Source organism: Zosterops lateralis (genome assembly GCF_965231275.1).
Source record: "Zosterops lateralis genome assembly, chromosome: 4".
Taxonomy (NCBI): Eukaryota; Metazoa; Chordata; class Aves; order Passeriformes; family Zosteropidae; genus Zosterops; species Zosterops lateralis.
Genome location: NC_139765.1, coordinates 40,752,883 through 40,779,725, shown reverse-complemented (window position 1 = coordinate 40,779,725; position 26,843 = coordinate 40,752,883). Strand labels below are relative to the sequence as shown.

Genomic DNA, 26,843 nt, shown 5'->3' with positions numbered 1-26,843 from the left:
CTGAAAAAACCACCACCAAACATAAAATACATGCTTCTCTCTTTGAATCACACTTTAATCTTCATCTGAAAAATGTCAACAATGTTGACTTTTTGGGGACTGAAGAAAGAAATGAGGTTCTGCCAAATAGTCAAATTTGAACTTGAACTTGATGTAGGCAAAGGTAAACCCAGTGAAAAAACACACTTGTTCTTTTGACATATGATCTGAATTTACAACAATGGGCAATCTTTATTAACTTCAAAACAATTATGTTTTGCTGCTTCTTTTTCCCTAAATTTTTAATTATATAAAAAGGAGAAGGTAAATCCAAATTTTGCAGATTTTTTTAAATTTAAGATCTTTATTCAGTTTGGATGTGCAAGTTTGAGATTTAGGGAACTAAAGACACCAAGTTGCAAAATGCCTTGCGATGTATAGGGACATGGTGAAACATTTACATACACCAATTGTTAATCTACACATAAAGACTGAGGAAAACATAAATCTTACTGTATCTGTGTACTTTCTCTGCACAGCAATTCACTTATTGTTGCATATTGGCTCACAGCAAGTTAAGAGCTTATTTCCATGTGTTTCCAAAGTGATAAAAATTTCCTAATTGTGAGAAGAGCTGGTTTCTACTAGTGTATATTAGAAAATCAACATTTACATATTCTAGGCCAAATAGTGCTCTCCATGCTCCTGTGAAAGTGCTGGGATTATTTACAACAAGGAAAGCTTTCCTGCACAGTGTCCTGTTCGAAGTTCTAAGTCCAGGAAGAATGAGGTCTAGTTGTACATCCTCAAGCTACCTTGCAAATGTAACTTATGTTACATGAAAGCTCTCAGCTCTACACTTCAGCCTTCCTTTTGCCCCAAACCTTTTCATTCCCAAATAATAGTAGCCCTTTCAGAGGTATCAGCTCAAACTTAATCTGCTGTGCCCAAGTGTGATTTGCCACAATGTTTGAAAAAAGATGCACCCCACAGGCTTGACATGGTAGCACACCTGTCTGCCACAGGGTATTGCTTGCATACTTATGGCTTGAGGATTGTTACCAAGCCTGATCACTAGTGAAAACAGAACAGGGCAGGAGGTGAGATGGTCCAGCAATGAATCAAACTTCTAAGTAGGCAACTTGTTTGGAGGCATGCGGTGTCTGACTCTGAGGGTCCCAAACTGCTGTGTAAGACCCTTGCTCTGTGCCCTGCAGAGGCAGGTCACATGTTATCATTCAGTCATGGACACTACAGAAGCTGACATGCATGAAAGCAAGCACACAAGATACTACTCACTAATTTCACATTGGTCTCCTTCATAGCCCGAAGGACAAATGCATTTTCCCAGATAGAAACACGTCCCTCCATTGAAACAGGTTGTTGTACAGTTTGCTGAAACGAATAAGAGAGGAATGAGCTAAGTCATTAATATGAGCTAGGACTAACTTGGATTTAATGTTCTCTGCTGTTCATCATAAATAAACATTGAGTAGGTTGTAAAAGCAGGATTAACCTCTTTTCATCTGGTTTACAAAGTAAGACTGAAATGCGGTTATTCCTACACAATGCTTTACATGGGCACACACACAAGGCAATACAGAACGAGACAAGTGAACAATACAGCAGTGAGCTCTCTGAGGACAGACTGCTACATCTTTATTAACCCCCACACATAAAGCTCATTGAAAGATTAAGGCACTACTGGTATTGACACTGTCAGCATCTGATAAAAGGAGCACAGCCTACAGCTAGAAGCTACTTCTACAAGAGGATACTTCACTACAGTTCTTAAGTAATCCTTTGACTAAAAAGAAACCTCTGTGAGTTCTTCTGTGTGGTGACACAGATGCAAATGCTCTGACTTTCAGCTGCCAAATGACTTGCATTGTGTTAGATGTGACTTTTCACCAAACAGTGGGATTCACATTAATCCTTCAAGACACAGGGAGCATTTAATTAAAGTGCACATTTGAAACATTTTCTAAATGTTTTAAAAGTCTGTTCAAAGACTAGATACAAGACATGAGGGCATTGACACCAACAGTTTGTGCAAAATAATAGGAAAGTTCCCATTATATTGCTGAAAAGTCCTCTAGGACCTTTTACATTCTGTCTTTACTTCATATAGACCTGCAACAACAAATGCAGCATGATGTTCTGCTCTGCCATGAGCAGGTCAGTTATATATCTGCAGGAAATTAATTGGTTTTTTTTTCTACATGGTAGCTTAGACTATTCCAAATTACTGTGCTGAGCAACTGATTGTTGGTTTTTACCCTTCATGAGACTCAAAGAAGCAACAAAAAATTAATAGCTTGCATATTTTTCCATGTGTCCAGATGCAGCACATTAATGTACTAAATAATTAGTAAAATTAATTTTACTACAGAAAACTAGAGCTCAAATAGAGATTTTTTTTTGTAATTTTTTTTTCTTCCCCAAAAATGTGATTTTTGTGGTAATATCCACAGTTTTCAGTGGATCAACTGAAGTGATTATCCAAACTACCCTTAACAGAGCTGGGTTATGTAGATAACTGAAAATCCCTATATTCTTCCAGGAGCTGCCAGGCTGTGCTACAGCATCTATTTTAAGAATCACAGTATCTTTAAAACTTTTTTACTTATCACTTGCCTGACTTTCCAAAATGTACTCCTAGAGGGAAAATGCCACAAGTGGATGAAGAGAGGCTGCTGTGTGCAGAGCCTAGGGAGGGGTTTAGCTAGCATTTACCTTTGTCACAGTTGATGCCATAGAACCCTGGGGGGCAGATGCAGAGGCCAGGTGTGATGCAGAGCCCGCCGTTCATGCAGCGAGGAACACACAGTGCTGAGGAGTGGGAAGGGCAGAAAAAGCATTGCTGGTGGGATAGCAACTGAGATTCAAATACACAGCACATTGACTCCTTAAGCTACTTCTCCTCCTGCTCGTTGTTCTAAGTCACCTCTGCAAAGTGCCTCCAGTAGGGGGTTAAATCTATGATATCTTTGGTTTGTATCTGGCAAATTCTGTATAGTGCTACTAAAAACTGTAGGCCAATTCAAGTTCAAATCTGATTCCAGATGTAAGCAGAAATTGCCTCTTGTATAGTTCAATACCAGACAGGGAAGAGGAAAGTACTCACATACACCTACACACTCTGGATATTTAAAATACCCCCAGACAAGTCCTCTCTATGACTGTATTCTGATTCCTCCGCTGTGCAGGCAGGACTATCTCAGAGAGGTCAGTAACTCAGTGGGGTTCCCAGGCAGGCTTTACAAAAAAAAATGAACCTTCCTTACTCTTGCATACCTGAGCATAAATATGGCTACCTACTTCTGGCTAGGAAAGCCTGCTGCTCAGCCAAATTATCCTGAGTGCTCCCAGCGAATCTTCTCTGGAGCCTCTGTGCTCTTCTAAGACTTCTCTGCCTTGTGGCTACCCCAAAAGTCTCTTCAGGGAGGCATGTCAGGGGCCGATGTTTCACTTTGTGGTTGCCCACAATTGGTACATGCAGCAAGGTTGGGCCTATGCTAGTGAGTTAAACAGCACCCAGGCATGTGGCCAAATGGCCTTGTGAAATCATCTTGTGAAATTGTTGGTGCTTGGCTTTGTCCCAGCTGACCAGCAAATCCTCCTGGCCATGGTCTTGGGATGACTAGTAACCACAGGCTCCTCCCAGGAGTGAGTTTGTAATGGGTTTGTTGGAAGGTAAGAGTTCATTAAACACATGAATGCAAGCTGTGCCAGTCATTCTCCAGGCCAGAGAACAGTCCTTGATCCTTTGTATTTAATATTTTTGATGTAGCCATATTATCTGGGAGTGAATGATTATATTGGAGTAGGATGCCCATAGGGATGGGCATCTCCAGTTACCCTGGGTAGGGACTACCACTGGGAAAAGGAAGAGAGGGATAGGAAGATCTAGTTTCCTTGCCAAGTCACAGCAATTTCCCAGTTCTTCACTCCTGGAAATGTTGGTTTAGGCTATTATACACTCATGGAAGAGAAAGAGAATCTTTCCTTTCCATTTTTGTTTTCAGCCTGCTTGCAAATCCAATCTTATCTGCAAACAAACAAATGCAGACCAACTAAAGCACTGTGGTTTGTTTCCCAGCTAGTCCTCATTAGCAGAAGAATTTTATTTAGTCTTCTTGCCAGATGAAATCCTTGGGATTAGGGATCACTTAATTATTGCATCAATTTTTGTTAAAAGCAATTTGTGAAAGAGAAAATACTTTTCATGTAAGCAATTCATATTTCCATTAGACCGTGGATGATAGTAACAATTCTCTTACATGTTGGAACTCAAAATATACTAAATCTTCAGAACAGGCCATTCTTAACTTTAGGAGTACCTACAGTGCAGGAGATAGTTTTCTTGAGAAAATTGTGGCAAAGAAGCCAGTTGAGTATTTTATTAAATTACCTTTCTCACAGTGAGGCCCGTAAAATCCATCAGGACATTCACAGACATGTCTTTCGTTGCAAATCCCTCCATTTCTGCATCCTCCTGGACATTCCGCTTCATAAAATATAACAACAATCTTAATTAAAATGTTAGATACTTCAGCTGCCAGCCAGATCTCAGTAGGATCAATGTATTTTTTTTGACACAACAGTTAAAAGTATTTGCTGGCAGACAAACACTGAAGAAATGGAAATTCAGCAAAGATTTCTTCAAGATAAGTGAGTTTCTCTTTTAGTAATCTGCAAATAGACGTTCCATCACATGTTCACATGGGTGATGCACTTGTTGGTGGACTCTGCATTTCCACTGCTCTATGACTCTATAAGTGCATGAGCAATGTAGATGCTCTGCTCAACTCAGTACTTTCTTTTCTGTGTGGAAATGAGCAGGCAACTTAGTGCAGAACTTGCATGGCTGGTTAGACCTACCCTTAGTGTGCAGGACCAGTTTCGATTTCTGCAGCCTGAAGCAGATGTCACTGCAACTTGCATTGCATTAATTACCACATCTGTTACTACTGAGGTGACAATGATGAAATTTGTGTTCATATGAAAGAGTGAGCATCAAGGCTAAATGGAAGAAGGCCAGAAAAGAAGATGAAAGCACTCCTGCACAACAGTTCTGTATTATCATCAACTCTCATTCTATCTCAATTATTGATCAAATACATAAAAGCATTTGGCAACACTGGCAGGATTATACAAGGATGAGAGAGACTTCTGGGTGCCACTACCATCCTCAAAACACCATCAAACAAGAAGGCAAACTAGATCAGCCCTATGGAACACCATCAAAAAGGGCTGCTGGGTAGAAAAACAATTACTCAAAAATATCTTCCCAGATGCCTCACATAGAATAAGGCAGGCAGGAGACATTGCCTGTTCCCATTAGAACAATTTAACATCAGTAGGGATCAGTGGTAGGCACAACCTCCTCATCTTGATGCTCTGTTGTGTGACATTCCAAGTGAGAAGGTTCAAAACCTCTGAGGTAAAATGATATGCCTTAAAAGTAAAGCTGTTTGCAGCCATAGCAATTGTAGCAAAGGATTTTGGTCCTACTGTGATCTAACACTGTATTCTATGACTTTCTGGAAATGCTTCTCTCTTTGCAGAGCTGCTATTCATTACCAAAAAAATGCATGCTTAAATACATACCACTTCAAGCAGAAAAATAGGAAAATATATATTTTTTTCTTTATGAACACCTCTTAGCCACAACAAATCCTCTCTTATCCACAAAATTGCTCCCTTGCTCCCCTCACTTCCTCTGCTGGGGCCTTTCTGTATGGCCAAGAATAACTGGAAACAGTGACTAGGGCCCTGACAGGAGTTCTTCCCCATACGTGGTATCATTTGGGGGAAGGAAACTCACATCTACTCTAACACCAGCCACTAAAGACATTCTTATCCATCTCAACATCTGTCCCAAAATACTGCTGTGTCCGCCTTACTAGACACAGGGCAGGAATGGCAGTTATTCCAGTATGGGCTGGAAGAGACGATGTGTGAAAGCTCCTCCTCTCCATGTCTCTAGAGTTTGGAAAATCTTCCTCCTGTCTCTCAGCTGGCTCCAGGAACAAAGGACTGGGACAATAATCAACCCCAGGTTTCTTGAGAGGTCATATGGTGCAATATGACTAATTGTTAGATATTACAACTTGTATAAAAATGGCAACAACAAATAATAACACAGAAATGATAACTTGGATGAATGCTACTACTAAACTGAGTTTGGAGCCTTTCCTCTTTAAGCCACTATTTTCCAAAATACAGACCTGTAATTCTGCTCTCCCTATCAGAATACCCAAATGCTATTTCCAAAGTTTATTACGTTCAGTATCTTCAATCTGAACTGAAAATAAAAAGATAGGAAAACTTTTGTGTTGTATTTACACCAGACACACAACTTCACACACGAGATCTGATTGATTTTGTGTCCTTAAAGCCTCCATTTTTCTTCTGTTTCTCTGCCCACTTCTTCTCCCCCGTCCTCCGCTTTCCCTGGGCTAACTGGCAGCAGCAAGGCTTCAAAGGAGACAAGCAGCTTTGCTATTTGGGTGTAGTGAGGTTTCAAAGGATAAACAGTCCTTGCTCCCACTGCCCACTCTTTGAAGCCACACTACAGCCAATTATCTCAGAGAAAATAGTACAGAGAAGAAAACGTGGGACTGTGAACAAAGATTTAATGGAATAAGAATAAAAATCTTATTCTTTGTACATCAGCTCTGTCATAAGTTAATTTGATACAATTGCACATGATATGGGATAATTATCTTATCTCAGGCACCGATTTTTCAATTTCCATAGTCTCAGCCTTAAGTGATAATTATAGTTGTTTGTGGTGTATCAAATTAATTCAGAAAGTCTTATTACATAGTGCTCATGGTTCATAGATCAGTTGATTGAACAAGTGCTCTCCCTGCCAAGCAAACACTGCAATTACTTCATGGTGCTCTTCTATTAATATGTTCTCTGTGTGCTTGATTACTGGAAGTACTGAACACCAGCTCCCACCATTTTACCCGTATCAAAAGCCAAGAGGTTGCACCTGAGCTACAGAGAAGGTAAAGCCAAGTTTTGCAGAAATTTTCTGATTTAAGATTTTTGTATTCAGTTTGTATGTGCAAGTCTGAGATTTAGGGAACTAAAGTCACCAAGTTGGAACTAAGGCACTGGCAACATTAATTGATATCAGTGTCCCCACTATAGTTCCCAGAAGGTCAGCTCCCCAGATGATGTGCCATTTCTGGAAATGTTAACCTCAATCTGTTTTCACACAACTAGCTCTCCTCCAAGCACCTCAAATCGTTTGCTAATAGGGCCTTTTCATTTGATACATTTCTATAATGTCCTTAATGTGATGAGCAGTGAAAAGGAGGGAGAAATGTCTCCAACCCAGCCTGCTAAGGGAGTTCAGTAAGAAAAGGCTCAGTAAACATGTAGTAAATGATCAGCAAATGCACACAGAGCCAGAAAGCCTGGAATGCACCGTGACTGCTGCACATTGTGTGACTGCTTTATTTCTATCCTCTCTAGCTCTTATCCTAAATGAAACATAAGACAGTCAGTGACCTGGTCTAACAGCATTCCAGCATGTTTTCTTCAGTGTTACCTTGCTGACAGGTTTTAAAGAAGATGGCGTTCTGAGGGGTCTGGAGAATAATACTGCCTTCTGAATTCATTATGATCACGTTCACTTCAAATGCAGCAACTCCATCTTGTTTTCCAAGGCAGGGAAATCCAATCTGAACAACTAAAAGGATAAAAATACCAATAATATTTATATTTACACACACACATACATATACAAGCATACATTGAAATACAAAAAAAATATAAATATTATAGATGTATTTAGGCTTTGGAAGAATGTCATTGATGAAAACTTGCAACACAGAGACACACAGGTCCTTTTATTCAGAGGTGGCTCCAGGGTCAGAAGTACAGCACAGGAGAAGAGCTTGTGCTCATTTGCTGAAATAACCCCAGGAGTCTATATAGCACAGACAGCGATCTTAACACAGCCATGCTTTTCTTGCAGATAAGGAAATCACTCGTATGGAGGTATCTAAGGATATATCAAAACAAGCTGGAAGCCTACTTTTAATTTTCCGAGTTGAACTGCTCACTTCTATATTTTCTATGTTGTCATGTGACTTCCGTAAAAACATATATTTTGGGAAAAGTTACTTTAGAAAAGTTTTTCTGGTTTAGATATTGCAGTTAATACCTAAATAAGATACTGATCTAACCAAAACTTACTCCATAAAGTGCTGACAAAATGATACACTTGATAAATATGATCATGGGTGCAGTTTTTAAAGAGAAGAGAAAGACACCTCACTCTGCCAGAACTAATTAAGTGTAGTGCCATTTGGACATTGCCTTTCCAGAAAAAGTATACCAACACTTTACAAATACAGAGTTTAAGCAACTAATTAAGGCCAGTAAATCTGGAGTATTTTAATGATGAAGTAAGCCCAGTACTCAGAACTATGGAATTTTCTGCTGTGATTGTCACAAGTGATCTTAAATAATCTTCAGATGAAATGATTTTATCTCTTTTCGTCAAAATTGGCTCTTCTTAGCTGCTTTATATATGGGCCCGATATTTTCTGAGCCTGAGAACTGATAGCTCTTCCCAAGGGAAACTTTTCAACAGTTTTCTTTTTCCCAAAACAACCTTGTGTAAACAATATTCGTTTCCCATAACAACAGGTGTTGTTTGCTATTTCTGTTACTTAGCCAGTGGGAGAGGTGTCAGTCCTATGGACCAATAATGTGTCTTCTTAGTGCAGCATGTTATAAAAGGGCTGAATGAATTGTCAATAAAGCTTTCTACTGCCTTCTGACTGGAGTCAAGCTTTGTTTCATGCCCTATTGTGACATTATAAGTCAAATCCAAATAACAGAAACTGTTTATTCCTTTCTTCTGAGGCTGGCCTGAGATTTCTGAATGAAATACAGAGGTAAAAGCCCTACATTGGGTTGTTTTAGATTGCTCATTATAAAAATTTTGCAAGCCATAATTTGGCCATTTTTTTATTTGGTGCATTGGTAAAATACAGAATACTCATTGCTGAAACACATTCTGCTGCTGGTAAGTCCTACATACCGAAAGGTCCCTTGCAGTTCTCATTCTAAAGCAATTACATTATCAAAGGGCTTCTGCACCAACCTTTGCAAAGACCAAACCAGGTCACCTTGTGGCAAGAAGAAAACTCTTACAGTTGATTATTTAAAAATACATTTTAAATGCTGTGAACTTCTTAAGCTGTAGTAACTTTCTTATAGCATAAGTGCTTGGGATTGGGATATGTTTTAGTTGAACAAATTGCAATGGGGAGGAAGATGTGGCAGACTTTTAATGAGAGCACTATAGCTGTATCTACCTTTCATTGAATTGGTAGAAACCCCTGAACTCCCCTGAAACTTGGCTGTGGTTTAAATGCCTAGGGAGAAACCCAGCAATGCATTCCTAGAGCCCAAGGCCACAGATCATAAACCTTTTATTCCAGCACTGCTCATTCTGCAAGCATCCAAATTTTTGGACTTACCATGTGTCTGAACAGCTAGGCACACAGGTATGCAGTAAGGACCCTCCTGTGAGCAAAAAACACCTGGATCCTGGCTGAACTCTGTGGTGGTTCTGAGTTGAAATAAAGCCCCTAAGCTCTTCCTGAATCTTTACATTTTTCTGCCTGTTTGAGTAAAGCAAAGTACCCACCAGTAGCACTACAGTCAAACCAAAGCAGAGAGAAGTCCCTTGCACCAAAAACACAGCCATGAGCTCCTGTGGCCTACTACAGTGCTGACCTGGGCATGGTAGGGCAAACTTCAGCTCTAGTTCCTGCTCCCCAAATTCAGGATGCAGTTTACATTTGTCCATCACTGGCTAAAAACAAGGAGAGGGAATCACAGATATGGACTTCTTTCTGTTAACCATCCTCCCACAACCAGGCCAGAAAACAGCCTCTCCTGCACATATGCATTTCTGTATCCTCACTTGTATCCAGGGCTGCAGAGCAGATGGCTCTAACAGGAACAAGGAAAGTTTAACTAATTTCAAAAGGAACCTAAGGAAACCTAGTGACTTAAACCTAATTTAATTTAAGGTGGTAATTAGAATGCTCTCCTAGGATGCAGAGGATGCAGATTTAATACCTTTTGTCTGGGAGGTCATGCCTTTTCCCTCTGCTCAGGAAATTGAGGTTCTTTTGAACTGTCTTCAGTAGAAGCAGGCTGAGAGTAACTCCTGTATGTCTGCAAGCCCTTCAAGTTTGCAAGCAATTGCCTTACCCACCAAGCAAATACACCATGGCCAACAAGAAAAAACACCTTTAGTCTAGGGTGGGACTGCTTAAGGGACATCACTGAATGGCCAATCTCAACAGAAGCAGGTATGGAAGGTCTGGAGAGGCGTGGGAGCCCATACACAGCCCTGCAGCCCACTGTCACTCTCTACCAGCATGGCAGACAGAGCAGAGACAGTGCTGTGCTCAGAGAAGACACTGATTTCTGCCACTGAGCTTGGAGAGATCTTCAGCATCTTTGGGTGCTCAGCACCTGTATTTTAATGTCTCAACACCAGCAGTGGGGAGGGAGAGAAGGTCTCCTAAGCTTGGGTGGTGGGCTGCGGGGGCTGCATGAAATGCACGACGTAGCGCTGTGCCAGCAGCCTGGGCACACCAGCCTGCACCAGCACTGCACTGCCGGGGTCAGACCCACCCAGCAGACACAACCCAGGTCACTTAGGGGGCCAGCTCATCTCAGTCACAGGCCACTACATTGCTTCTGGGCACAGACTCATAGCTGTGTTTACCTCTCTGAGTGTGGTGTTGAAGATGTTAATCACTGCCAGAAAAATGACTCACTTTGTTTTGAACCTGCTAGCCTTGGACTGAACCACTGGACCTTCATAGGCTTTCCCCTGCGGTCAGAAATGGGCAGCCAGCTGCTTCTCATTGGGGAGGTATCCACGCTCCTCCCAAATATCTTCTTTTGCACAAGCTGAGCAGTCTTACCTCTTTAAGCATGCACTGAAAAGCATCATCTACAGCCTTCTTAACATTTTAGCATGTGTTTAGGTGTAACAATATCCATGTTCTGAGCACTGAATCAGGTACCAATTCTGGGACTTGGGAATGGGTTTTCAAATAAGTCTAAGGAACCTGGGTGATTTAAATCTCACTTAAATCCAAGGAGAATTTGGTACCTCATCTCAGGATATACTGAATTAGAGAAAGCTAAGAGAAGGACAAGGCTGCACCCAATGAGAAGCAATTGGGTAGGTTGTGACTCTTCAGTCTGGCAAAGAAAAAAAACCAACAACGAGGGGATACATAATAGATGTGTACAAAATCATGGATAGGATGAACAGTAAAGACTGACTACTGTCTCTATCAGTGCAAGGACTAATGCTCATCTGATAAAGCTGTTGCAGCCAGACTTGGAACAACAGGAGGGGGGATCTTCATGCAATGGATGCAGTAAACTCCTTTGTCAAGATGATTGGAGACAGCAGAAGATGACGTAGACCCAAGGAGAGTCTGGAGAAGTACTGGAAAGAAAGATCTATAACCCATGTGGGCTTATAAAGTAGAGAAATCACTTAAGACACAGGAAATCCTCCAAGCTGAAAGTTTAAAAGCTGAGAGGGTAAACAGAAGTATCACATATGCTTGTCCTCCTTTTGCTCTTCCACAGGTCTTTTTATGGCTGCTGCTGGGCATAAGGCAAATACAGGCTAGAGAGCCCCTACAGCCATTCATATGCCTTATTTGGAGACAAATATCCTCAAAGAAGTTTCAAGAGTCCACTGATTTTTATAAAACCACTGGGTTCAATTACCTCTGAATAAAGTATCTGTTAATCCTCATTCTTGTTTCCCACGCTCATGCTTACTATAGCTGTCTTTCCCTCTTTATGTCTCCTTAATTGTCTTTAAGGGCAATTAATTGTCTTTGGGATAAAAAACCTTTTCAAAAAATACCAACTGTTGATTTGTTGCTAAATACAAGCTTGTGGTTGAATTTCTTTTGACATCTGTATGCACAGAAATGTGCTTTGGTAATGCAGTAGATCCAGGCAAACTAGACTAAATTTGTCAACTCCCTTTTGCCAACATTTAAATTATAACAATAACTACAAAGTAGCAAAAAATCATTATCTTTATAACAAGTATTTACTTAGGACTACTTTGTTAATTGTGGCCAGCTAACAGGCAGTGTAAAAAAACCCACCATCATAGAAGTGTCTCACTATTAACAGTGTACATGCCTCAAATACTGTACTGGAACACCAAACAGGACTTAAATACTGCTTATATATACACCCAGTGCAGTGGTGCCTTGCACATCATCCATGTAAGGGAACACCATGGACATGCCCCTATTAGTACTGGAACTGAGATATCAGTGCTGCCAACAGGGTAAATCCTTTTTGGCTTTAATAAGATCTCCCATCATGATGACATTAACAGACCTTCTGCTGCAACTATGAGCGCTCATCTCCAGCCTCCCTGTACTTGTAGATTAAACTTTCCTAAATAAAGTCAGAAAGGGGTGATTTTGGTTTAGCCTTTCTAGTTAAAAATTAAAAGAGAAGCTAGCTTATATTAGAGAGTGCTGAGTGCAGCAGAGAGTGCTTTTCACATATTTCACCTGCTTTATATGGAGATGGAAATAACGCTTAACAAGAACTTAGCCTTTATGACTTTTAAGTTGCTTTTAAGTATCTTTATTTGACATTTATTGGGCTTGGAACTAATTCAATTGCAGCAGTTGTGGCACAAATATCATAGCATCTTTCACCCAAATTTATTTTCAAGACCACTCTTTCAATCCCCACTGAATGGAGAGACCAATCATTCATGCTGAATTCCAGGTGTCATGGCAAAAAGCTGTATTGAAACATTACTTCAATGCCAATCTACTGCAAGCTGAAAATGGAGAATATAATACTCAAACTTTCAGAATTTATCCACAGAAAAAGAAAGAAAGAATAAAGACTAATTAAAGATGAAAACTTGTGTATCAGTGCTTCATTTGCGGTCCAGTCCTCCTGTTTTAGTACTCATTTCCTTCCCACATTTATCCCACAGGCTGGATAAGGTAATTTAGGAAATGATGATCACTAAGACACTACTGTCATCAAGATATGCATTTCTGCCTTCGTACCAGACTACCACATATGAACCCTGAAACAGATCACATAAACTGTTATTCATCCACTTCAGTGCTAACTGGATTCAATAATCTTTCATGGAAAGCGTTTTACTCAAATCAGCTCACTACACATCATGGTAATTCTGGAGCACTTGCATTGGCTTGGGCTCAGCCTCTGCTGTGGAGCTGTAAATTCCAATGAAGGATTAAGAATGTGCAACTAAGGGATAAATGATAAATGATAATATCCTGAACTAGAACTTGTGTCTTTGAGCTGAATGCCTGACAACCCCAAATGAAAGCAAAACATCCACAAACTGCCACCTCTGAGAAACAGAATAATTTGATAACTTTTCCGATAGGGATCAAAGAATTTGTTTTCCAAAAGTTGTACAACTTAAGTACTAGCATTCATGAATTTTATGCAACAATTTTGCACAAGTTTCTGCTGATTTATCTACACATAAAAGCCTCATATGTCTTGGCTCAGACAAAATATGCTGCTGTACTTAGGCAAAGCAGTTACAAACTGTTCAGTGCCAAGCACTGTGGCAAGCATTGCTTTAGGCAATAAACTTCAGAACTACAATTCATAATGAAATATTTAGACTTAACTGGCTGTAGAATACTTTTTACAGAAACAAAATTTATAATATCAACAGTACAAACCTGATGCTTTATGAGGAACTGTTCCAAGCAGGGGGATATTTATAGTTGGATCAGCCATTATGCCTTTATCCAAAGAGTGTAAAGACAGGAATTCGTAGTAGTACTCAGCCTATGACAAAATAAATGAAAAATCTATATTTATTTTAATTGTATTCACAGAAGCAAACTACTGAGCACATAAACTCTGACAGAAAAATACTACATACCAATGATGGCATTCTCTGGATTAGTTTCTATAGTTTCCCTGAGTGCTTCTTTATCTAAACATAATTTTCAGATAATTTCCTCGTATTTCATAGACTGCAAGTGACCATACAGTAATCAGGATGCAGTGTATCAGCAAGGAAAATGGCACGCATATAGGGGACAAATGTTACACAGAGAAGACATTTTTTACAACCCACACCATTCATCTGGCAGGCAACAAAAATATCTGAACACTAAGCTCTTTCTTAAAGCTCTTTTTTTGGAAGAATCCTCCTGGAAGTGACTGGTGAGCCTGGATGACCTGCCTGTACCACAAGTGCAGTTTAAAGGGCATAGGAACATACAAGAGTGGCATGAGATTGTCCAGGCTTGCTCTTGGTTGATCTGCACAGCACAGCGCATTGCCTTGGGCAAACCGTGCCAGGTGGTGAGTAGCCACACTGCTGGAGAACCATGCCAGGACATATCTTGTTTACAGGTCTGACACTACCTTGTTCAACCCCAGTCCATTATATTGTTCCAAGGGTGGAGCTGAGAGCTCTTCTACCAAGCTGGCTTCATGTCACTCATTAACTGCAACATTAATGATCTGTTTTGGTGGTCCCAAAAAGCGTCCGCATGATTTAAAGACTGCTTTCCACTACCTTAATCTTACCCCTGATAAGCACCTGCTTTGTGGCACAGATTGTAGGCTCTGGTACTTTTGTCCATAGGAGCCTGGCCTCTCTGCTGGGTCATCTGTTCAAGATTTCTTCACATTTGATGCAAAGTGCCATCATGTGTCTGCAGTTTGGCTGTACACACCATGTACCCCTGAGATGTATGCACCTTAGCCAGTCACTAGAGGCTTCCACTACTGTCAATAGCACAGCTGCTGGTGTGCAGACCAAGTGGAAATGAAACTTTTATGTTAAATTGTGTCATCTCATTTATCATGAAACATACAAGGAATTACAGGTAATTCTATCTGCTGGTCTCAGGTAAGTGCTTGAGACCTCAGCATGGGCACTGGCAACATGCTTCCATCTACTCACTGACAGTAGACAGTACTGTTCTGTCTACTTTTTAGATAAAACAGTGCAGCAAAGAGAGATTGAAGACAAAACTTGGCCTGACAAATGATAGCTGGTTTATATCTATAAGATGTTTGTTCATGTCCTTAGTCAGAACAAGGTCCTTTTTCTCCTGCAATATCCTGGCTCCCTAGCACAAGAAGGACATGGACTTAGTGGAGTGAGGCCAGTGAAGGGCCACAAAGATGATCAAGGGACTGGAGTGTCTGATGTACATGGAGAGGCTAAAAGAGCTGGGAGTATTCAACCTGGAGAAGGCTTATGGGGGATCTAATCAGTGTGTATAAATAGGGGATATGTAATGAAGGGGAATGTAATGAAGATAGACCCAAGCTCTGTTCGGTGGTAACCAGTGACAAGACAGGAGGCAATAGACACAATATAGAAAAATTCTGTTGGAAACTGAGAAAACACCTTTTAATATGTGGGTGACTGAACACTGGTACAGGTTGTCCAAAGTAAGTAGAGCCTCCCTTTGTGAAAATGTTCAAAACTCAACTCAACAGAGTCCTGAACAAGTGGCTCTAGATGACACTGCTGGAACAGAGGGGTGGACTAGATCATCTTGAGGCCAGACTGTCTGGTCTCAGATCAGCCTCAGCCCTTCAGGGATTCTGTGCTCTGCTAACTTGAGCAGAAGTCCTGGCAGGATGTGAGCTACCATCTCCCTTTAACTCCTCATGACACAAGAAGAGCCCTCATGAGCTGGGTAGAAAGGTTGTTATGAAATTTCTGATCAGCCCTGCAGCCCAACCACTTGCTCTGTAGGGACAGTAAGGAGACCCCATAACAGAGAGAAGATAGCATGAGGGGCTACATTCTACATGGACAATCTTCAGAGGGTGTTGTGTAGGCACAGAGACCTCAGAGGAGGACTTGCAAAACAATAGGGAAACAAAGGAAAGTTTTAAGTGGGGGTTAAACACATGGAGTAAATGTGTGAGGGAGAGAGGACATGGAGAGAAGCAGTAAAACCAGAGATGAAAAATGAAGTCTGGGGTAACGTTCAAAATGCTGTTTTTAATTAAAGACTTTTTTTCCAATACAATATACCATGCCAAAATATGAAAACAAGACATAAAGTTAGATTGTGAACATTTTTGTTTTCAAATAAAACTTTGGTTCAGAAAAATAATTACATGTCTCCACACATCTATAGAATAGTGCAGTGAGTGAGTCAAAGCTCCACTGTCTGTTTCTCATTGGTTAGCTTTGATGTTTGGTTGTATCTAAACCAGGTCATAACCTAATGAGTTATGACCTAGGATATTAAAACATAATGTTCTTACTAGTCTAGTAAACAGCAACTGGTAACTAGACAAAATAGCTCCACTTCCATATTTCCATTCCAGACACACTGTTGTAGGAGGTTCAGCTTGTGAGACAGATTCCCAATTTGTTGGAAAAGGACTGGAATCTCATTTTCTAGAGCTGATTTTCTGGAGCCTAAGGATAAAGACAAAAATGAAAAAAGGAACATTGCTGCATGAGCCACAAAACTCACTGCCGCTCAAGGAAGTGATGCCTCTAAGCAGGGTAGAGGCGTAGCAGCAGTTGGTGCCTGAGGCAGGAGCATGTTCTGATGGCACATTAAAAAGATGGGAAGAGACATTGCACAAGCAACAAGCTGCTCAGAAGGAAAGCCACATATTGCACTGGGGAGGGATAACTGCTCTTACCATTTCTCTGCAAAGGTTTGTACATCTGCTGCATTGACAGAAACTGAACTTCTTGAAATGATAGCATCTAAGAGCTGAAACACCTCAGGTATATCCAGCTAGCATAACTCCAAAGTCACTTGCTGCAGAGTATGTTTGCAAATGATGTGTGCTGGATTGAGTTGGTTAAATTTTGACATAAAAGTTATATACAAAAATCCCAGTCTAGAGAGGCTGCACAATGAAGCAGAGTAGTTTAATTCCTCAAATCTGTGAATTTAAAACATGATTTGATTGCCATAAATCCTATCTATTTGGACAAAATCTGTCTTGACACAAACTGTACATCAAGTCTCCAGTATTGTGTTGCTGTAATTGGAGTTGATTGCCAATTAACTTGCATTAATCATCATGACTGAAAAGCAAACAACATGCTCTCAGCAAATATTTACCATGCTCCAGCCTACCATGAAATTTAGTGATGATGGTTAATTGAAGATACAGGTCTGTGCAATTAAAATATTGCCTAGTGACTACCGTAATTTATGCTGTAAGTGGTCATTGTGAGTGACCTGGTAGCGACAGTGAAGTTTGCTCAGATATTGTTGGCAGATAAAGGGAAAAAATCCATAATCTGTAATCTCTTTTCCATTATAAAAGCGCTCTCAAGTGTTTTTGTGTTTTGTTGGGTTTTCTTTAAAGCCAGCCTATGAACTCTCTGGTATGTGAAGGTCTAAATTTGGTACTGAAGCTTAACCTTAGAGGAATAGTGCTGTCAAAGGTGGTGAAGGAAATAGGGTTTGCATTGAATTGCCAATCATTGACAACTGCACATTTTGCATGGACAAAGGACTTCCAGCTTGACTGGAGGAAGCACCAGAGGAGGTGTATGCTTTACTTCAGTGGAAAATCTTTGTTTGAGATCCTCAGAAACTGAGGCAAGGACCCCTGCAGACTTTGCGTGAACACGTTGGGGAGTTGGTGCTTTCAGGCAGCAGGTAGCTCCAAACAGCTGCCCTTTAACTGTTCCTCATGTGAGTAAAGCCCTCAGCAGAGAGAGGAAATTTCACTTTAGGCAAAAAATACCCTGGTTGGGATTAGCTTTTATGGACTTTGAATGGCTGTTTTCTATAAATCAGAGGAATTTAAAAGGTTATAAAAATAATGAAGCCTTCTAACAAGTATTGTAGCAAACATCTGTCGGCAGTTTGGTTTTAAATGATATACAGCTAAAATTCCTACAGATCTCCCTTCCTTGGTTCAAGATCTACTGCATTGAAGTTTTGTTATCATTCAGATGCCATGTTGTTTCTGCCTGTTTTTTCTTTCATATTTAATCAAAGAATTCGTGATAATATACTTTATGTTTTCTTCATTTTATGTGATAGACATAGAATTGTAGTACCTTAAGCAAACAGAGTAGCTTGAACTGTTGTATGTCATGGTTCAATAACCTAATGAAATCTGCACCCTTTCTAATTAAGAAGCAAATAAATGCATGTTAGCTTTGGAAGTAGATATAAGAAATTAACTATATTTTCTTCTCATTATTTTAAAGAGATCAGTGCTGAATGTTCTGTTATCAATTAAATGACAAATACATCTTAATGTCAATTTTCTCTATTTAAAGAAAGAAACACATCAAAGAAGTTTCTTTTTATCCCAGAATATTTCTGGCTATGCACACACTAGAAGATTCTACCCTGCATTATCCATAGCAGATGCTCACAGCTGCATATGCCATAAATAAAGTCACAAAATGAGACAATGTATGTGTTTGTTAGGTGTTTACAGCATGGACCATTGCTTCTCCAAGATATTAACTGCATTAGGTCACAGAAGTTGGTCTGTGTTCCAAGATGAAGCATGAAGCAAAGTGAGATGAATTCCAACAAAGATTATCTGTACTGTGCATACCAGGCTATTGAAGGAGTTTGGCCAGACTAGGAATATGAACATATATGTGAACATTTTGTTTCTGCAGTGCAGTCTAGACACTGCTGTAATGAACAACATAATGAGGCTTCCTTAGACAAGCAGATAATAAAGTGTCTGCCTACAGACTACCTATTTTTGTGCTAGGGACAGAACCTGTTAATTGGTCCTGTCACAGAGTGGGTAAACCATTTTTCACACCTCAGTATAACACTTAGAAACTTGCCTCAGCCTCAAGAGGTAGACCTAAAATGGGAGGCATGCTCAAGAGCATAAAGCAACACTGAAACCAGCTCTGAGAAAATCAGTTTATACAGAAGACAGGATAACCTGACTTGGGAATGGACTGAAGCAGCAGGGTTAAAAAAAAAACAGAGATGCACACAAAAGGAGGAATGGAGATTTTTGGTGTTTCAAAGAAATAAAAAAAAAGGACACAAACTAGAACTCAGAGAAATGGGCAATCTCAAAGAAAAATACATTATGTGACAGTAGTAATTAGACAATGCTGTGGTGAAATGCTCACGAATCTGCAGAGCTTCTTCTATGCCTGCTTTTTCCACATTAAGGAAATCATGGCACACTGAAGAAAGTCCATGGACAAGAAGGAAGACTTTTTTAACAATAGAGTGCATCCCTGCATGAAACTTTCAACAATAACTACTTGCGGTTTCAATGGTTTTAGAAGAATGGTATAAAACCCTCTGATTTTGCCAACAGAAGATGACTAACTGGTGCTTAATGTCTCCTGTGGCATTCAGCTGTGGATGGCAGATCAGGTCCTCCAACAGCATGATTTATGAAATTGGGAAAGTGAAATTTATTGTTTGCTTTTAAAAGAAGCCTCAGATTTTGAAAGGTGACATTACAGGCCTCCAAGAATGCTTTGCACTGGGGAGATGGACTGAAATCTTAGCAGAATATATCAGCTTTTCCTCCAAACAATGACAACATTATTTCTATAAAGATAAATAATATGAAAAAAATCACTGTCAAAATTCACTGAAAATTCTTCACAGAGAACATAAAATAATTTTAATAAAACTTTTACAATTCAAGATGTGATTGCGCTAACAAGTATTTAGGTTAGTTATGATGGGGATCTGAAGAGATACCATATTTAGTTAAACAGAATAGTTTTAAAAGCACAAATGTAAACCTTAGAGATGGTGGCTCATCTGATGTGATGAGAGAAAGTTCACAGATGAAGAATAAGCTAATCCACCTATTGAATGGTGGTAAACATGGATAATGCATACAGATTCATTTTGGCCACGCTTCAAACTCCCAACCCTTTGTTCTTAAGCCTCACAGAATAGCTTTGAAGTTGAGGATAAAGCTTCTCTAGAACACCATTACCAAAGAACAACCTTCTGATTATGATCTCATGAAAGTGTAATCAATTACTTACACAAGTTAAAAGCGTGGCAAACAGCAAAGGTCACATAATTGGCCTTTATTGAATCCATGTGTTTCAATCTTGGCTTTAACTGGCACTCCTGTATAATAAATATAAATATTTCTCTTCAAAATGTAAGCAGTGAACTTGCTCAAAACTTATGAAATCTCACAGCAGCTTCTGTCAAATTGGAGTCTTTCAAGAGCTTCAAAGAAAGATGCCTCCACTTTTGTGTATCCATGCAACAGAAAGTTTGCAGCACCTCTGACTGAAAGTTTCTTTATTGCCCAGCAGATATTGGTCTTCAGCCTTATTTTACTGGAAGACGAGTGTTTAAAATTCAAAAAGTTGCAAAAATTCAACTCCATCCTGACTGGTCATTAGGAGAGACTTCCTTAACACTGCTCTCTTTTAATATCAACTCCATGGATTTTCAAATTCCCTTTTTTGTGAAAATTCAGAGTAATTTTTTTCTTGTTTCACAGGATGTCATTGATCAAAGCAAATTCTAGATCCTACTGCAAAAGAACTAAATTTACCACTTTTGTTTGTTTGTTAAGTGTATCTGAAAAGGAACTTTTGTGTTTGCTGTTGTACTGAAATCACACTGATTTTTCTACTCAATGAAGACTGCTAAGTGGATGCATATTGCTGTCATATTTCCATGTACTACAGAGGCCTCCACATAGTTTTGTCCTCCATAACTCTACCCTGAATTACTCAAAGGAGATGAATTTCTCTTCAGAGTAAAGCAAGGAATTTGCTTTCCACATTTTCTTATGGGAAAATGAAGAGGCTCTATAAACAGCTTTTCTGTCTTTTGGACTGTTTCTATAGGCAGGGTCAGCACAGCTTCATCCCTGGGTTACAGTACCAGCCTCACAGGTCCAGTCTTTTGAGCTAAGGTCCTGTGTATTTCCCAGCATTCAAATGAAGTATCTTTTTTAAAAACAGCTCATCCTTGACTTCCTGTACACCCAAAGGACAGAGACCAGCACTTGCAGAAGGAAGTTCAGCCCAGCTAGAATCTGATTTACCTGCTGTCTTGAACCACCTTTCTTTCTCTCCCTAGGTGCAGGTGGAGTCTATCTGCTACATAGGCATCTTCACAAGTCCTGGACTCTGCTGACGTGACACAGGGTCAAGCTGAGATTCCAGATAAACCTTTCAAACACACTTGTAGGAAAAGGTCCAATTAAGAAAGGCAGGAAGTTTATTTTGGGAAAGCTACATCCCTCTGTTGTGTTTTTTTAAATTCTGGATAACATGACCGATCCTGTGTCAGTCTAATTTCTGACAGGGACAGCCAGAAGCTGAAAGTTCCCCAAAAGAATCTTTTGCAGAGACCCTAACAGAGAAAACGCAAGAGGGACAGCAGCCTCAGCAGTGAATGTGTGGGCTTCTCCAAGCCTAAATCTACCTGTGGTGAAAAACAAGCTGGAATCTAATGACAGCAAAGGTGTGCACTCTCCTATAAGACAACTGTCCTATTTGGGATGCAAGACTCTTGCTAAGATCAGAGATTTAATTTATTCCCTGATGAATATCTATGGTAAATCTGGTATGCTCTTGCAGACTGGGACCAAATTGTCCTTTGTGCCACTGAATACATTCCAGGTATGTTGACAATCCCTAACTTCTACTGGTGTCGTAGGCTGCTGGAGATTCCCCAAATATCCCAAACAAGTCTTTATTCAAATGAAGTGAGCAGTACTGGGCTAAGTGGGGTCCACAGTAGTTTGAAGGAAGAAAAAAAAATGCTGGAGGGGAGCAATGTCCCACACTACAAACCTTACTCAGTGGTCAGGTCTGCTCTTTACATCACTACAGGGCACAAAAAGGTGAGAAACCTCGATATGATCCAGCAGCTACTCTAAATCAGGAAGGGGGAAAGACCTCACTGCACTTACTTTAGTCTTCTCAATCAGGGAAAGGAACACACATATAAACGTAGAGACAGTTTCTGTTGGAGTTGTTGGGTTTGGGAAGAGGTGGAAAAGCAAAAGATTCTACAAGAATTTGCTTTTTACCCCCAGGTCAGCCTTCCTCCTGCCTGGAAACTCTCAGATTCCTTATCCTTTGAAGTATTTCCTAATTAATATAATTTAATAAATGTATACTGTTTGATTGTATTTTACAGGGTGAGAAAACCCTTACTTTTGGATGAATAAAGGTATTACATAAATACAATATGCATGTCAAAATGCTTTACATCTTCTAATTCTAGTGTCAGGTGATTCATAGAATGAAAGTAGCATCATGATACTATAAAAACTGTGAAGTTTACTTTACTGTGAATATCTGGCAAGATAACTAAAAAGGGACTATTAACTAAGCGGGATATTCACACATATAATTCAAATGTGAACACTGTCAGTGGGCAGGATAAGGCGCAGATTCAGCCCCATCGAAGGAAAGTTACAGTTATATCAAGTAAAAATGTGAAACCCATGGTTCTTAATGTGATGAAGGATTCTAATTTTTGCCTTTTAGGATCAGTATAAGCTGCTCCTGTATCTAATACCAACACATCACAGGTCTGATCAGAGAGAATCGACATGTTGGGTTACAAGCTTTCAGCTACCCTCCCTTGCCAATACAGAAATCAGATTGCATAGCCATGCAATCTATTTACATTGCATGCCTATACAATATAAATAGAGGTTCCTGTGCAAAACTGGAAGGAAGGAGGTAAGAAAGAAAAGCCAGCACAAACAACAACAAAAATAACACAACAAAAAAATCAATCAAGGTAACTGCCAATATGCTCCACTGGGAAATTCATTCCCAGCTCTTAATATGTCTATGCATATCATCTGTTGCTTGTGATTACAAACCCAGATAACCATATTTTGCCTCTTCTTTCTCTCTGACAGAGTGCTCTGCTGTGCAACCTGCCTGTTCTCCCTGATGGTCTCTGCGAGGAATATTGCAGCCACACAGCTGCTTGCAGAAACTTTACATATCTGTGGCTTCACAATGGGAAAATAAATTTGTTTCAACATGGTTACTCAAATAGATTCTGTTTCAACAGCTCAATTTATTTCCCAAAACCTCTGCAAGAAAGAGAACTGGCTAAGGCTCAAACTTGGCAAAATGAGACCCGTGTTTGCTGCAGTTCAAAAGCAACAGGTTGAAGTTGGTACTTGCACTACTTACTGAATATGTTCAGTGGACTTGATTATTTGTCTATGAGGTTTTAAGTCTCAGATTCCCATTGGCTATCTCAATATTCGCACATTTGCAAGTTGAGGGCAAATAGAAAATGTTGTAGGGAGAGCTTAACTTCTGCTCATCAAAAAGTTGTGATTTTTCCACGACTTCTTCCATGTATTCTGAGAAAAATTAGGTTCATAATCACAGTACTGAAAGCTCTGTTCTCTGATGGTCAGGATGGTCCAAGAGCCTGCCCTCTGCTTCTCTGAGCAGCTGCCATTGCAGAGGCTGGTCTCTGGCTCTTGCTACCGGTTTCTGTGCTTCAGTGCTCAGAGCCGGTGATAGATCTTCTCATTAGTGGGCTGCTATTTGGGGAGTTTATTTTGTCTGGTGATGGGCCAAAACCTGAGGCTGGAGGATTGCCAGGTGTGATGTCAGGCATATTTATTTCCTTTAGGATCAGCTGGCTTTGGCTAGCTTTTTATCCAGGCAAAGGAGCAGCTTCAGAGGATTTGTGGGACCAGCTCTGAAAGCGATGTTTGGTCTTCAAGTTATTTACTGAAGTATTTAGCACTGATGACAGCAAGTGCTGAAGCAGCTCAAAGGTAATAGTCCCTTTTTCCTTGTATGGCCAAAAAGAGATGGACTCCACCAGCTAGTTGGAAAACAAAGCAAACTTTCATTGTAGATGCAAAATTACCCAGGGATTTTCTTTTTGTGTGGCTGGGAAAAAAAAAAAATCACTCTGAACCATTGCAAGGCATTGCTAAGGTGTTCTGTGAACAGACTAAGATTCCACGTACTGTGGTGGACTTTGGGTATCATAGCTGGATGAAGCCTCCTAGAGCCTCTGTACAACAGTGCCAGTGTCTTTGCTTTATTTATATCACTTTCTTTGTGGCAGATTTTGGGCTGCTGCTTCACTGTGAGTATGAGATCTAAGACTGACCTCTGAGGTGGACCACTAGCAACTGCTCTCCAGCTGGAGCAATGCACCTTGCTTAAGTAAGTGCCCCTTCCTCACTTCTTCAGCTAAAGTGTGGTGCTGCATCAGGCACAGCCCTGCCAGCCAGCTGAGGTGGGATTACATTTACCACCATGTCTGAGCTACAGCTGATGCAGTGAAGAGCTTGGCCACTAATAAACCATCAAAAAGCAAACTAAAACCTCCCAGCAAAACAAAAAGATCCAACATAGTAAAAGAGACTAGTATAAGTAAAGTAGAATCTTTCAGATGGTGGAATTTGTACAGAAAAAGGTAAATAAAAGAAGAACAAACCCTAACAAGCCAAGTGTAAACCCACAGGAAGGAAAAACAGAAGTGGTTTTGAGATGCATTTTCTTGAAAGCTTTAAAAATTATAATCATTGTTCTGAGCTAAGGTATTCAGCTCTCGAAATTCTGTTCAACATGATGCAAGTATCTACTTCACATCAGTTTTGAAAATTCTGGGGCACATCACATTCCTCACATATTGGCATGCCCTAGGAAGAGTGTGGTTCCTTACATTTGTTTTGTATGTACATAATCCACTTGGCTAGAATCAAGTCAATGATAGCTGTAGCTACACCAAAAAAACCTCTTCCAGAAAGTGTGAAAGCAAGAGAAGATGCTAAATGTATGAAAAACTCTTCCAGTTAGTTCAGTTAGCTCTCATTTTTGTTAGTTCTTTCTCCACAGCATTACTTGTTAATGGTATTAACTTTAGACCACTAAGAACATATCTGTGGAACTGTCTGTAAAAAGAGGTGATATTGCCAGAAAACATTTTCACTTCCACAAACAAGAAAACAAATCACAGAGGAAAGCAATAAAAGAGGAAAGCCTGGATTTTCTATTTCAGAAAATTTGTTAGTAACACAGAGCATAAAATCTGTACATTTTCACAAAATGTAATCTTGAAGCTTGGGGTGTCCTTGTTAATTCCAATGCTTTTCAACAGTTATGTTGTACATTGCAGCCACTACTGTAAAAGTAGTGAAAATAATTTATGACTTTAGCTTTTTTTTTTGTTAAAAATGGATTATTTATAGAAATTATAAACACCAAAATCTTGAAGAACTGTTTACTTAACATAGGTTTACACTGCTGTGTAAAAAGAATAATTGTGTAGTTTACACACATGCCATGTAAATTACTATGGAAACCAGATGCAGCTTACACTACAAGGTGCCTTGTAACTCATCTCTGCTGAGCAATAAATCCCCCCTTTTCTTCTTGGCAAAACTTTGAGAAATTTTACTGCTGTTTTCTATCAGCAGATGGAACAGATGGCTGGCACATGCCTGCTTTACTAAGAAAGTGGGATCTCTAGAGTATTACTTTGATCCCTGGTGGCATGTCTACAACACTGAGACGCAAAATACCACAGCTGAGCAGAATCTAAATATTAAAGGTTTGGAGCTGTGCTCTTCATATGAGAACACCCTGCCTAAAAATCATGCTCACAGTACGCAAACATCTTCACATTCCACATGGAAGTTTTGGTACAGAGGTCAAAAAACAAAGTGTTTCCCTGGGTTGGTGACATGAAAGTGGAGTGGAGGTATCACTGAAAATCACAAAAGTGTGAGTTTATGCAGTTACACTGACCAAACTTCAAGAAGAGCCATACTTTTGTTGAAAAAAAATCTCCTAAATTTTGCATATTAGACATTCTTTTAAGCTGAAAAGCATCGCTGTAATGACTGGTTATATATAAGATACTTACAAAAAATCAGCAGATTCTTTGAAGAAAAGTCTCCTTTGAAGAATTAGGTTTTGAAATTCAATACTTTTTGGTTTCTTTCAGTCTATCAGGGAAATATCCATGTTTGACTGGAGCACCTTATTACACCACTAATGCCTTAAAACTAGTGGTCTTTTAGCTTCCCTCTGAGCAAAGAAACAAATCTCCTAGCATAGCTGGATATTCCATTTCATTAATTTTAAATAAATAATATTTATATTATTTATTTTATTTACTGTCAGGCTACAACTCAGCAATATAAGACAATTTCAGAGAACTCAGGTGAGCTATTCAGGGCTGATGGTCACATTGCTGAGATCAGAACTAGCCTCCAGGAGCTGTTAACCATACAGCATTCCTGACCTTCACTTTACAATGTAGAAATCATGCTAGAAAATGCACTGAAGACATACATTCCCTCTTTCTCAGAGGTGGGCATCTTTTTGATTTACTCAAGGTTATCAGTAACTCTTTGAGACTTATTTCAGATGTCACATTATGGGCGTGCATTCAACCATGCACCAGGAGAGGAGCTATAGGTGGGTACTCAGAACAGTGGGGAGAGGGAAGGGAACTGCTACAATAATTCATCTGCCCACAAATATTTCTTCCATGTCTGAAAGGAAGAAAGCAGCCTGGGCACGTTGTGGCCCAGATTGACTATTTCTGTGGATCAGGCCAGAGAATGCTACACAACAAAAATTCCAACTTGGTTTTTGGTTTCTTTTTTTCACCTCCTGTCTCTTAAATCAACTGGGCTGCTTCTCTGTCACTGGGCACTTGTCTGGGCAATAATCAACTTCTTTTTTGATATGGTTCTCTCCCACCAACACTCTCCCAGATGTGAACCTAATTTTACAGCTGTCACAATTCCCACTGAAAGTTAAAAATACATGCTGAGTTTTGTGGATTTGG

At 39.8% G+C, this 26,843-nt stretch overlaps 1 protein-coding gene across 2 annotated transcripts in view; it reads right to left on the bottom strand.

Moving 5' to 3' along the window:
• Positions 1 to 26,843, bottom strand: part of WIF1 (WNT inhibitory factor 1) — a 36,753-nt gene that overhangs the window by 6,528 nt on the left and 3,382 nt on the right. The window contains exons 2-6 of one of the 2 annotated variants that reach the window (XM_083860670.1): positions 13,773 to 13,881; positions 7,550 to 7,690; positions 4,394 to 4,489; positions 2,716 to 2,811; positions 1,279 to 1,374 (exon numbers count right to left, since the gene is read on the bottom strand). In XM_083860670.1, the coding sequence (XP_083716796.1) occupies positions 1,279 to 1,374; positions 2,716 to 2,811; positions 4,394 to 4,489; positions 7,550 to 7,690; positions 13,773 to 13,881 (538 nt within the window). The remainder of the gene's footprint in view (positions 1 to 1,278; positions 1,375 to 2,715; positions 2,812 to 4,393; positions 4,490 to 7,549; positions 7,691 to 13,772; positions 13,882 to 26,843) is intronic. The other variant, XM_083860671.1, reaches the window with a different exon arrangement.